This window comes from Chelmon rostratus, chromosome 16, assembly GCF_017976325.1.
Source record: "Chelmon rostratus isolate fCheRos1 chromosome 16, fCheRos1.pri, whole genome shotgun sequence".
In the NCBI taxonomy this organism is placed as follows: Eukaryota; Metazoa; Chordata; class Actinopteri; order Chaetodontiformes; family Chaetodontidae; genus Chelmon; species Chelmon rostratus.
In genome coordinates, this window is record NC_055673.1 from 22,752,871 (window position 1) to 22,767,198 (window position 14,328).

At 40.2% G+C, this 14,328-nt stretch overlaps 1 protein-coding gene across 3 annotated transcripts in view; it reads right to left on the reverse strand.

Annotated features, from left to right (window-relative positions):
• Positions 1 to 14,272, reverse strand: part of top2b (DNA topoisomerase II beta) — a 28,313-nt gene extending 14,041 nt beyond the window's left edge. For 2 of the 3 annotated variants that reach the window (XM_041955482.1, XM_041955481.1), the window contains exons 1-10: positions 13,782 to 14,272; positions 12,264 to 12,440; positions 9,977 to 10,067; positions 5,902 to 5,965; positions 3,590 to 3,735; positions 3,397 to 3,494; positions 1,913 to 2,125; positions 517 to 690; positions 318 to 419; positions 68 to 205 (exon numbers count right to left, since the gene is read on the reverse strand). In XM_041955482.1, the coding sequence (XP_041811416.1) occupies positions 68 to 205; positions 318 to 419; positions 517 to 690; positions 1,913 to 2,125; positions 3,397 to 3,494; positions 3,590 to 3,735; positions 5,902 to 5,965; positions 9,977 to 10,067; positions 12,264 to 12,440; positions 13,782 to 13,823 (1,245 nt within the window). In that variant the 5' untranslated portion in view covers positions 13,824 to 14,272. The remainder of the gene's footprint in view (positions 1 to 67; positions 206 to 317; positions 420 to 516; positions 691 to 1,912; positions 2,126 to 3,396; positions 3,495 to 3,589; positions 3,736 to 5,901; positions 5,966 to 9,976; positions 10,068 to 12,263; positions 12,441 to 13,781) is intronic. The other variant, XM_041955484.1, reaches the window with a different exon arrangement.
• Between the last annotated feature and the right edge of the window lie 56 nt (positions 14,273 to 14,328).

Below are 14,328 nucleotides of genomic sequence, written 5' to 3' on the forward strand. Positions count from 1 at the left end.
CCAGCTACTTTACATGAGAAACCAAAAACAGAGTGAGAAGATGAAAGCGAATGAGAAGTGTCCTTACAGCCCTGATAAACTTGTCTGAAAAAAGGCACTTGGACCCAAAGCTCTTGGTCTGGAGTGTCATATTCTCCTTAGTCTGGGAGTCAAAGGAGGGGTTCTCGATCAGAGCGTTCACAAACACCCAGATGTGGTTCTTCACCTGAAGCACAAGTGAGGAGGTTTAATCAGTTTTCAACACACATCTGCAACCACTGCTGCCACTTTGGATCAGGAATGTTTATATAATGCTTAATAATCATTCGTATCCCCACCTGGAAGGGTTTGACTGACACTCCTGCCTTGTTCTTCTTCTTCACCACTTCAATAAGCTTGGCCACTATCTGGTCCACCACATAGTCAATGTGTCTGCCACCCTGGAACATGCATAGCCTCAGTGTTAGAAGTGGTATGAGACATGGAAGCAAAGAGTACAAATGTCCAATCAGTTTTTCACTGTTTATAGTTAGATACCTTTGTTGTGGCGATGCTGTTCACAAAGCTGATTTGTTGGAATCCCTTTTCACTCATGGTGAGGCAAACCTCCCATCGATCATTCACAGTCTCATTCACCACCTTCAGCGCCACACCCGTCTCATCCAGTTTGTCCTTCACATACAGATCCACATAGCTACGGAACCCATTGACCTTTAGTGACAGACAGGACACATACAAATTAGGTTCGATAAGTATTCTTTTTCTCCCATACAGGTTTTTAATAAAAAAAAAAAAAACAAAGGATGCATGTACTTCAATCAGTGGCATAATGTTTCATCAGAGTGGTTTTAGACTAGTTTTAGCACAATTTATATTTATTCAGGGGAGCCTCACTGAGAGGAAACCTGTCATTTTCAAGAATGCCTGACAATGTTCACACAGTTACAAATTCACACCTGGAAGCTGCCCAGTACAACCACAGTCTCACATCCTGGCCACTGAGCAGCTCCACTGGAGCCGTTGGGGTTAAGGGCTTTGGTCAAGGGCACCACAGTGGTGGAAATGAGGAAGCGGCAAGTGCTGCCTTTTCACTTTCTCCAGGGAAATTATCAAGAATAATGATAATAATAATAATAATAATAACAACAACAATAATAATAATGATAATAATGACCATCATCAAATGCTCTCAGGCTTCTCATAAGTCATGGACTACAGCTGCAGAAAATGTGTTAGAAATTACCTTAGATAATAATATTTGCAAATCCAAAAGAATTAAGAAAATTGTAATAAATCATTGATAACAGCCATTTTATCTTCCCGTGGCAGATTGATTGCGGTGTACTCCATGAGTGCAGCTAGTGAAATACATTTTTATTATTTGCTCAGCAGCATAAACTGATTCTCACCATCTCAGACTTTCTATTCATTCCTCTTATCTATTACTGTGTTGTGTTGAATGACATTACTTCTTTATTCAGGCCTGTGAGGCTGAACTTGAACCATTGTAACTTAGAAAATTAGAACTACAGCTTTCAGCTACATGAAGCCCTACACAGAGCAGAGAAGGTGAGCACTGTACATAATATATTTCACTTTGAAAGCCTACAAGTACAAGTAGGGCTGGCAAGGTTTTTACTACTGAAAAATGGCCAGCAGAACCAACTAGAATTAACTAGCCAATGGGATCAGTATTTGTGTTAAAAAAAACTCAGGGCAGAGTGGTGAATATTTCATGATTCTGTTGCTGAAACAAAATCTCATCAATATTTCTGGGCATGGACTAAAACACAATAGCTGACACCTCAAACAGACATTAACTTGTGAAAACTGTAATGTCTACTAAAACTAAAACTGAGATTTAGACTGAATTTTAAAGCCAGTATAATACAACAAACAAACAATGCATAATGAGATAAAGGAAGAGACTTACAGGTAATTTTTTCCCATTCAACGTGACTTTAACCCCTTTGCAGGAGCCAGCTACATCATATGCTCTGCGGGTAAGAAGCGCTACAATATCTTTGTCCAGTTTCTCCATCTTGAATTTAGCCAAGTCTGGCTGGAACGTCACACAGGTGAAATCATCCCCGTCAAAGAACTTGATCTTGGGGTCAGAAGTCTTGCTCATGTTGTTCTGCCACGTCTGAGGAGAGTAAAACACGTAGTTACATACACACATACCCGCTGTTGCCTGAAAAGTTGTCATATCCACTTCTATATGATTTCGTTTTATATTCAAAATTTAATAAATTTGTAAAATCTTATATGCACAGGTAAATGCATGATCCTCTTAATCTCAGACCACCCTTATTCTCATATTCCACCGGGCACGACAGCGTTGCATTCTGGCTGCGGCACAGCTGCCGGAGATGATCGCGACCATTCCAGACAACGCTTGTCATTCTACTGAAAGTGCTGCACTGTGTTTGAGATGCAGCTCTTCGTTTTGCACCGCGGAGCATACGTGCCTGTCTATTTTTTGTCAGTCAGACACAAGAATGGCACAGAGCATCTGGTCAACTTTCAAAACAAACACCATGTGCAGACTCTCTATCATATATCAAGAAACACAATTAAAACAGACTAGAAAAGAAACCATTTAACTAAACAATATACTTACCCATGGTAGAAGGACAAACATCAAGACCAAATCAATAAAACTGGGCAGACAAAACACTCAGATAGGTTTCTGAAATGCTCTCATGGGGTATGAAGCCGCGTAGAGGACGGAAGAAAACCACATCACAGCTGTAACGCAATGCAGCCGTGCCGGATGGAATCTCTGTGTTACTGTACCGATTGCATTTAGTCCATGTCCCAAACAGCTGTGATATGAAACACCCAATGACGTAACTGTGCCCATACAACCCCGGAGGGTGATAATATACACAGCCTTACCTCAGATATGACCACATGTCAAAAACCTACAAAACAGCAATTACTTCACTGTCAGGATTATGTATTGAAATTTGCTACAATCACATTACATCAGCTATTACTGAGGGTAAACAAGACCAGTGGCGTGGGTGACCAGAAATACATTAAGATAGTAGTAGAGCACATTAGCAGCTTCTACAGCCTGTGAACACAACTGTGTTCTACTTACATGAAATCTGCTGCATTTACCGTCTTTACAGTGCAAAGCAGGAAATTCTTATTTAATTCTTATTGCAAAAACAAAGCTTCAATTTTCAGAGGAGGAAGATGATGAAAACAAAATGTTTACAGACGGTTCATCTTTTAGTCTAGGGGAAAAGACCACCTTTCATAAAGAAGTAAATATACTCTTTGTGACAAGCACTAGGAATTCAGTCTCCGTTTAAATCAATCCTGATGATGAACATTCAACTCATTTTTTGGGGCTTCGCTAAATCAAACTATCAAATAATCAGATAACAGAAGAGACATCCTCACCTGTTTGAAACTGTGTCTGTATTCCTTACAGGCAGTTTCCACTGTGAACTTGGTACTGAAGATGTTGCAGAGTTTAGCACCGTACCCATTCCTTCCACCTGGGGCCAAACAAACAGTTTGTAATTAGCAACATTCACCGTCTTGAACTAACTTCAGTAACCACTGATAAAGACGGGAAGATGGCTCCACTCACCTGTGACTTTTTTCTCATCATCATCATAGTTGCTGGAGGTGAGGAGGTGTCCGAAAATGAGAGCTGGGACATACATCTTCTCGTCCTTGTGCTCCACCACAGGTATTCCTTTACCATTGTTCCAGACAGAAATGGTGTTGGACTCACTGATGAAATGAAGGGCAAGATGAGTTACACAGGCTGCATGAATGGAACGCACACACACACAGTCTGAAATACAATCATGTGTAAGACAGGTATTGAATCTCAATACTTTTTTGGTACTGAACACAATGTGTCTTGGTCACCAAGAAGATCAAAAAGTGTCAAGTACTGAAACCTGGCATCCAATATCAAGCCAGTGTTTTGGTATTGTTTACTTGTTCTTTAAATAAAAAAATAACTATTATGTTAATTTCATTATGAATTAGTTCAGTATTTGCACTGAAGTCACTTTACTACACTTGATTGATTCTGGTCACAGTCTAAAGGGTTCATTGCAGCAGTAGTTCAAGACACGAAAATCAAAGAGACACCATTTACAGTAACTACTGCTAACCATAGTGGCTGGGAGAATATACATTGTGGGGCAAATCTACATCATCCCCTCCAGTCCTTAACATCCCTGTTCTATCTCTCCACTGCCTCTGCTGCATCTGCTGAGGCTGTTAGCAGTTCATTGGAGTTCAGCTGTGAAACACTGTCTTGAACGCGATCATATTGGGAGAACTGAAGTTGCAACTGCTTTAAATGTCTGCTGGTAAAAAACGTACACTTCAGATCACGTGAGTGAAACTAAACTAAACTAAATGAGATTTAATCTGCCACCACAGGGTCCAACACAACCCATGGCATGATGGCCCAGGCCAGCAGAGCTTTATGCAGACCAGTCAGTGAATGGAATGAAAAGACGGTTGCTCACAGAAGAACGGTGGCTAGCTAGCCATGTAGCCCACTGCACTGAGCTAAACGGCTAACGTTACAGTAACTTCTGAGGATGTTTCAAGTTTCATATCTGGTGCTAATACAAAAATTAGAAAATACTGACATGATCTTTCACATGTCCTTTCTCCTGTTGGCCATTGTTGCTGTGTGGCACTTAGCTGTTATTTATAAACCACTATGAAATTTGTTTTCAGCAAGGAGACACATCTAGTACCATTACTGTATAAATTGCTTATCGTGGGTTCCAATGTCTTCATGCCCAGCACAGATTTCTTCTTCAGCAGCTCACTGTACTGGACTAATGTCAACTTTTACTGTAGTTGACGTCTAAAGTTGCATACTGTGGGGTTTTGCACAAATCTCTGAAGTAGAGACAAAATAAGTCATGATGTTTCATAGTGTTCAGTTTTACTCAAACAACATGGACAGCAGTCAAAACAAAGTGTGTGACTTCATGGGCTCTGACTGAACACGCAGAGTGCCTGGAGGGGTGTGTTTGATTTATTGTTGCCGTCCTTGCCAAATTTGTGGGCTGTGAAATTTACCTAATGTCTTATAGTGTAGGGGAATGATTGAAATCTCTTTTTACAACAAGTGTTGGACACAAAAATAAATGTTCTTTCTTTCACTGTTCAATCTATCCATATTCGCCGAAATGTTGTAAAATAAATTAAGGGGAAAAAAAAGTTATTTTCATTTTTTGGCTGCTGGGCCAGAGCAAGTATGCAGGTCTGCATCTGCGTGGAAATGCTTTTTTTAATATGTGAAGGGATCGAGCTTAAACAAACACAGGGGGTAAAGCTGCCTTTAAAAAAATATGACATCTGTCAGTGCCCTCCCCCAAATCTGAGATGATAAGATGCAGTTAGGTTTGTGGTGACTCAAAATAATTGAGGTTCAACCACAAACAGGCTGAGGGAGCTGTGGGAAAGAGCATTGACATCTGAATAAAACCACATTAGCAGGGCTAATGGTATCATTCATACAGCAGCGGACGTAAGGGACAGCAGTAGCTCGGCTGAAGGACGCAGTGCTGTTTAAGCAGTCACATGTGGATGCAGCTGGCAGGACTGACGGTGAACAACATGAAAAACAAGAGCTCGGTGCATTTCAGCATAGGCTCGTTGAACTGTAGCTTTGCCTGGATCCAGCAAGCCCTGGTTATATCCAAGGCATAAAGCAGACAGCTGTCTCAATACAGGCAAGGCCAGGCTTCCAGCCAGATTTTCACAATCACAGCTTACTGATAAAGAAACAAGTCTGAGAAAAGGAAAATCATTTTCCTTTAAAAAAGGATGCATGTGGAGGTCACATACAGCATGTTATCAAGGTACAAACTCCACATTGTGAGCTCTTTTTGTTATCATATCATGAGACATTGTACTCACGGATCAATGGTGATCTTAATGCCAGTCATGTTCTTGTCCCTTTGTTTGTTGTCTGCTGCATTGACTGTCGAGGAAAAAGAAAAATTATCATATGGTGTTCACATAATAACTTGGGCTGCAACTAATGACTATTTTCATCATCAATGAATCTGTTGTTTGGTTTTTCGATTAACTGCTTCATCTGTAATATGTCTGAAAATATCAAAAAGTGCTCTTTAGAACTTCACAGATGGCACAGTGATGTCTTCAAATATCTAGTTTATTACAGTCAAGGATACAGTCCAAATTTATTCACGTTACAATGATAAAGACTAAAAAAAGGCAGAAAACTCTCAAGTTGTTTCAGTGCTACACTAAACAAAAAAAAAAGATATGCTAAAAACGAAAAACTATTTAATTAGTTAAATTGGTCAACACATTAATCAAAAATATTTTCTGAAAATGGGAGACATGATCACCTCCTCCATTGGAAACAACAACAATGTGATCATATCTGTATAAAATTTAGTACAATATGAATATTAATGCAACTGAATAAGAACCTTGTAGCCCACATGGTTCAGTTCAGTGCCAAAAAAATGAAACGACCTCACACAGACATGAGGAACTTAAACTTCTATTTTTGCTGAGAGTGATTTTCCCTTAAATATCTGTTCCTGGCCTCTGACTCTTGCGTAACTACATGGGCACAGCAGTAATATCCAGACAATGAAACAGTGTCATTAATCAAAAACCTTTATAAACACACAAGCTAACAGGGCCAAGTGTGCAGAGATGAAAGCAATCATCAACAACACTCCCATGTGGTGAGCACATCATTTAAAAACTGATTACACTGGTGCACTTTACTAGCAGAGGCATCAAGCACAGCATTACTCCCCCATTTCACTGAGTCATTAAAACTAACATGTAACAGACAGACTGTACAAATGCATCATTAACCTTTATTTAACTGAGGAAAGCTGACTGAGCACGCTTGCTCTTTGCCAGGGAATATAAATAAAACTGCAGCTTTGACTGTGAGCTGCCACAAAAAATGAAATGATTTCTCTGTCAACTTTTCCTTTTTCACAAATGCCTCCATTCAGGCTGCAAACAGGGCACACACAGACAAGCACAGAGGGAAACTAATCTCTACCCAGTCCTAGACCAATTCTGCTGAGCAGTGCCAACAACAGGCTGCGTTTCAGTGCAGGACTGTACATTTACCTTTTCTGCACACGCTGGTGCTATAGAGGCTGGAAGTTTTGTAGCACAGGACACAAAACTGTAGTAAGAGTATACAGTGCACCCAGAAAGTATTCACAGCGCTTCACTTCTTCCACATTTGGTTATGTTACAGCCTTACTCCAAAATGGATTCAATTCAGTTATTTCCTCAAAATTCTACACACAATACCCCATAATGACAACGTGAAAAAGGTTTTTGGGAGATTTTTGCAAATTTATTAAAAATAAAAACTAAGAAATCACATGTACTTTAAGTATTCACAGCCTTTGTCACAAAGCTTAAAATTGAGCTCAGGTGCATCCTGTTTCCACTGATCATCCTTGAGATGTTCCTACAGCTTAATTGGAGCCCACCTGCGGTAAATTCAGTTGATTGGACGTGATTTGGAAAGGCACACACCTGTCTGTATACGGTCCCACACTAACAGCTCATGTCAGAGCACAAACCAAGCATGAAGTCAAAGGAACTGTCTGTAGACCGGTGAGACAGGATTGTCTCAAGGCATAAATCTGGAGAAGGGTACAGAACAACGTCTGCTGCTTTGAAGGTCCCAATGAGCACAGTGGCCTCCATCATCCCTAAATGGAAGAAGTTCGGATCCACCAGGACTCTTTAGAGCTGGATGGCCATCTAAACTGAGTGATCGGGAGAGTGACCAAGAACCCGATGTCACTCTGTCAGGGCCACAGCGTTCCTCTGTGGAGAGAGGAGAACCTTCCAGAGGAACAACCATCTCTGCAGCAATCCACCAATCAGGCCTGTATGGTAGATTGGCCAGACGGAAGCCGCTCCTTAGTAAAAAGCTCATGGCAGCCTGCCTGGAGTTTGCCAAAATGCACCTGAAGGCCTCTCAGACCTCGAGAAACAAAATTCTCTGGTCTGGTGAGACAAAGATTGAACTCTTTGGCGTGAATGCCAGGCGTCATGTTTGGAGGAAACCAGGCACCACTCATCACCAGGCCAACACCACCCCTACAGTGAGGCATGGTGGTGGCAGCATCATGCTGTGGGGATGTCTTTCTGGGAACTGGGAGACTAGTCAGGATAGAGGGAAAGATGAATGCAGTGATGTGCAGACACCTCCTGGATGAAAACCTGCTCCAGAGCGCTCTTGACCTCAGAGTGGGGCGACGGTTCATCTTTCAGCAGGACAATGACCCGAAGCACACAGCCAAGATATCAAAGGAGTGCCTTGAGGACAAGATTGAACATCTCTGGAGAGATCTGAAAATAGCTGTGCACCGACACTTCCCATCCAACCTGATGGAGCTTGAGAGGTGCTGCAAAGAGGAATGGGCGAAACTGCCCAAAGATAGGTGTACCAAGCTTGTGGCATCATATCCAAGGCTCAAGGCTCACTCAAGGCTGTAATTGCTGCCAAAGGTGCATCAGTATTGACCAAAGGCTGTGAATGCTTTTGTACATGCACTTTTTTATGTTTAATAAATTCGCTAATATTTCAAAAACCCTTTTTTCATGTTGTCATAATGGGGTGTTGTGGGGAGAATTTTGAGGGAAAAAATAAATGTATTCCCTTTTGGAATAAGGCTGTAACAGAATAAAATGTGGAAAAAGTGAAGTGCTGTAAATACTTTCCGGGTGCACTGTATAACACCTACTATCATCTCTAAAAACAACTACAAGCAGTGCAGTTCATCACTTTAACAGGCATGTGACTGGCAAATCACATTGATGTTGCATATATGGCACAGTCCAAACCTTAATAAGAAATGCTTTCAGACAAACATTTTCTATGTTTGCCTGTAGTGGTCGGGACATAATACGTCCTTCTATACAAAATATCCACATATGGCTATATAACAAATAAGCAGTACAAATCTTATATCATCATACATACAATGTCATTTGTATTAAATTCATATTGATCATACAGTAGTGACTAATACAAACAAACATGGGAAGCAGTGTAACAACTCAACAGCAGAATGCAAAAGAAAAAGTTGTTCTTTAACACAATTCGACAGAGCATGTAGGCTGACATCTGTCTCCTTGAATCTCTTCTGAAGCCTTCCTGCATCAGCCTGCCAGAAATGCATTTTATCTTTCAACTTTAGTGTTTGCTGTAATTGTGTCTCTTTCACTTAAGTCTACATTTATTTCCAGAATGACAAACAAAATTATACCATGGCAGCCAGTTTACATGCAGTCAGAAAAAAGAATATGCTCAGAAACTAATTATGTAGGGTGTAGGGAAGTATTATAAAACTGTTACTGTTACTATCTAAATAAGAAAAAGTATACTGATATGAAAACCCTGCATTTTGATTTTAACCAAGTATCCGCTACCATAAATATATGATGACCAAAACACTTAAAAATCAGGAGAAAATTCAGTGACTTATGATGATTTTAATAGTGGACAGACGCCCTGCCTTGATAGAATGAATAAATGCAATACAAAACGAGGCTTTCCTGTCACAGTTTTGCAGCTATCCCAATGGAATTGTAAGAATTGGAGGAGGATGTATGGACAGCCAGAGAAATGATTGTTAAGGCTACAGAAGAGTACAACTACCAAGTAGAATACTAATGTGCCATCACTTCAACTTACAAACAAGTGGCTCTGTCTCACACAAACTGCACACTGTATCACGCAGGTGCTTCTGCTGTAATTTCATTCAATGCACAGATCGATTTCATAGCATGTGCAACACACAGTATGTCGCACTGTACAGCCCTGCAGTGACTGACACTGGCATCTTTATACTGATAATAAACCTTCAATATTCCAGTTACAGAGGAACAATCTCAAATGACACATGAGCCTTTATATTATGTGTGCAGATCAGAGTCCCAAAGGAAGAAGAAGTGTGGATTCACTCACCAAGAATTTCATCAAAGATTTTGTACAGTCCAGGAACGTAGGTGACTTCCCTCTGGTTCATTCCAATGTCTTCATCAAAAACCCACATTTGCTGAATAAGGGGAAAAAAATGCAGACATTAATAGCAGTGACCATAAAAAAATTCTGCTGTACAAACAACAAATATAATAAAATGCAAATGAGTGATTAACAGAGTCATGTGTCAGTTTATTAGCAGATTAACAGGTATAAAGCCTGATTTATTTGTGATTATTGATATTGATACAAATAGATGTTGGAGGGACATTGTTAGCACGATGGCATGTCTCTTCTACTCTGAGAAGCAGGAACAAGCAAATAATGAATGTTTAAACTTGATAGATCACTTAAATTATTAAAACCGTCACTTATTATTTTCTGTCAATAACTCGATTAAATAAGTATATTTTTCAGCTGTAATTTGATCAAAGTCTACACACAAACCATAATAGGACACTAAAGCATATGGACAGACTCATTATGTTTTTTGCTTTCCACATACAAGTTTCTGTTTTGAAGTAGTTCCATGTTGCATTTATTCACACAAAGCAGGACAGTAACACAAAAATAAAACTTTAAATACTAACACCACATTTCCTTCTTGGAGAGGAGGGGGAGCAGCTCTCAGCTCTCTCATTTCAGAGACCATCCGAGAAAGAGAAGACCCAGTTGATGTCCCCTCAGTAACAACTGAAAAACTCTTAGGCTAACAGTTATAATGTTATGCATGTGCTAATTATTTTCCTTCAGACTGCTTCGAGGGCCAATACAAAGCAGGATTCACTTCAAAACTGAAGCTCAAGGATGGACCACTACCAATTTCAAACTTAGAACCTGTAAGTTTTGCCATTTTTATGTTGCTTTATTGTATATTTTGCTCGTTAGCAGAACAAGTAGCTGGTTGGATGTGGGAACCTTTTTGCTTTTTGTGTCGTTTCACATATCCAGATCCAACGTTATCTCCACACTTCATACTGCAGCTCTGCAGTTCTGTTGTTACAGGCGTGCCGCCTCGGTATGTGCGTCTGTTACTGCTGCATGTAAATATTCTTGATAGACAGGCCCTGTGGTACACGAATACTGTACTTATCTAATGTACTTTGGGTTCTCTACCAAATAACTGCTGTTGAGGTGCCTGATCCTAACCCTTGTCTAACTCTAAGAATAAATCCCATTACATTAACTAATTAATCTACATTATGGAGCAGGCTACTCCCTCCAAAACACATGTAGGCCTGTGGCTAATTTTCATTCCTATTTGGAGCCAATAAACACATCAATTTATTCTTTATCAGCTTTTCTTTCCTAAGATGTGTTGCTTTACGTTGCTATCAGAGTGAAACAAGGTAGTCATGTTTTTATTTTTATAGTACTGTGATATACAACTGTCAAATTTCTATTATTCTATTATTAGAACATGGTACTCTTATATACTCAATTCTGATTGGTTAATTGCCAAAATTCAGCGGTGTTTATGAAAGGGATAATGTATAGTGAGCAGATTCCTATGGAGAAATAAACCCCAACACGAAGCGGACCTGCTCACTATCCTTACATAATATCAGGTCATATCACCCATCCCTTGTTTGTCCCACCAGCAAATCCTCACGGTTATCTGTGAGACACAGACCTATATCAGCAACAAACATTTAATTACATGTCAAACTGAATTACAGATGTTTGATTTGTTTGTATCCTCATTCCTTTTTAGGAATGAGGAGTTTATATGATTGTGTGTGTTGGACCCACACTGTCTTCTGAAATAACATTTCATCTTTATTTTTGTAAAAAAAAAACAAAAAATAAAAAAACAGCTTCAGTATCAGTCAGCTCTATCAGAAAGTTAACTACTATAACTGCCTCTAACTAGTCTTGTAAAACACACTTACTCTTCCCAGTGTGGGTTCAAATTAGTGAGTCTATAGTGATGGGTTAATATATGATTTTAATGAGTCTGACTGTCTGCAATGACACTCTATAAAAGCCAACAGAGAGTCTCCCAGAAGCAGTGGGAATAGATGAAGCACCAACCAGCTTTATGTGACTACTCTTGATCACACCTGGGCAGTCCTGAAAATGTTACTAAAATGTCACCGAGTCCTCAGAAGGCAAAATTGCCAGAACAACTTTTACAAAGAAATATCCAGAGACTCTCTTTTAACACAATGCCAACACAGGAAATTAGCAATGTTATATTACAGCGCCAGTCTGAAAGAGACTCAGTCTGTCCCTGGAGTCAACAACAGAAGGCCGCTTGCTTTGGACTCACCTGGGTGATGGGCTCCACACTGCCGATGTATGTGTCTGGACGGAGGAGAATGTGTTCGAGCTGGGTCTTCTTCTGGTACACTCGCTCCACAGACATCTTGGAGCCCGGCTTGTCTTTCTTGGCCCCTTCCGTCTTGCCGGCGTCACCTCTGCCATTCGCAGCCTCCTGTTTGGAAGACTTGGTTTTGTTATTAATATACACATAACTGTGATAAAAGCCTTGGAGCTGCCAGATGCTGCTGCGTGGTGCTGCTGACAGAAGGTTATCAGAGCTCGCCACCACGGAGAGAACGCCCTGGTCCTCTCTGTGGCTCTGTGATTTTGGTGACAGATAATCAACAGATGCAAACTACTGGTCATTATGCTGTAATTGGAAGGTTATAGGTGGTTCAAATCATGTTTACACTTTAGTACACGAGACAATTAATTAGAATCAATAACAAAATGGATTTACTTGTTCTACATTTAATATTTCATATGCAAAACAAAAAAAAGGCATTTTTTCCTTATGGAATTCAAAAATGTAAACATCTGTGAAATAAAGTTTAGTTGAACATGAACCACAAACTAATCATTAAAAAACTAAATCAGGTAAAACTTTCCAAAATACCTATGTTAACTTTGCATTAAAACATTTCGGCATTTTTTTTTCAAAGTTGTAATCTTTATACTGTCGTATTACACAGCCTGTGGAAGTGGATTTAAAGGTACTGTGCCTACAGTATACTGGAGTATACAGAATATAACCTGTGACAACAGCCTCTGAACAATGGGCGCAATGCAGGTTTAACACAAGTTCAGCAGACCTCACACGGCTGCTGGGTGAACGGGGTATGACTGCCTCCTGCCGTTATTGTATTTTAAGGAGGTAATTACTTATAACGTGGAATTAACTGTAAATTACTGTTACATTTACTTTGCTTTAAGGCAGATAAACAACAGCTAGTCGAACCACACTCGTGTGTTCGTGTTAATAATGGTGCCGATGAGGGGACTGTGTTGAGCAAGTACTGTTTACTACCGGTTACTACTCTCGTATGAAGTGTCGACCTCTGCGCCGTTGAAAGTCCCTGCTCATTCCCAGCAGCAAACATCTCCCATAGCATACTCACAAGAGTGACACAAGTTAAACAAGTTCAGTTCAACATGTAACGTTCGTAGCAAATTCGCTTCAAAGCGATTTCCTAACTTAAGCAGCTCGTTTGAACACTATGAGTTGACTTAGTGTTCCTCGCCGGTCAACATTATGGACTAAATGAAACCGGTCCTGCATCGGAGCTACAGCATTTGTAACCCGGTCAGAATTTAAATGGGAGACTGCAGCTAGCTCGGCTGTAACAAGCGTATTCTGGATCTGAGAATCGACAATATGGACTTGCTAAGAGACTTAAACGCTAGCCGAAGCTTTTAACCAATCGGTTCGCTGTGTTTAGGTGAACATAACACTTCCAGATGTTACAAAAGCCCCATTTAGCTAATACAACTTTAAGTTAGTGAGTTGTATGACAAACTAACTTACCATCCAAGCCAGCCCCCCGCTTCCTGCTGCGCCGTTGGACATCTTCCTTTGTGATCCTAATTTTTGTCTTCAAATGTCGTAAATTCCGATAAAATTAAAAGTCCGTCCGCATAACAAATGTCTCAGTTGTCGAAAGGTCCCCAAACCTGTTTATCTCCCATGTTCTTTCTCCATTTGCTTGAAAGATAATCCTTTGAATGTAGCAAAACAAGCTGAGGAGGGGAGTGTATCGCGGCTATTGTTAAAATCGACAAGCGGTGGCACAGTAGGCCTAAACTTCCAACAAAGATGCTAACCGGGCTACTTGCTGCAAAATAAATACTGTACAAAACACATGCATTAAATAGGTTTACAATTCCATGTGAAAACTCAATAGAATAAAATAGGAGTTTAACAGAAATGCTCCGAAAACGATATACTTAAATACTTTTCATTTAGAAACAAACGAATATTAGCTAGCACCAGCACCCGCTGTCCGGCTCCTCCATCTGCAAGATAGACGGCGAATCCTCTCGCAGATAAATCGGCCAATCAGATGGCCGCTTTT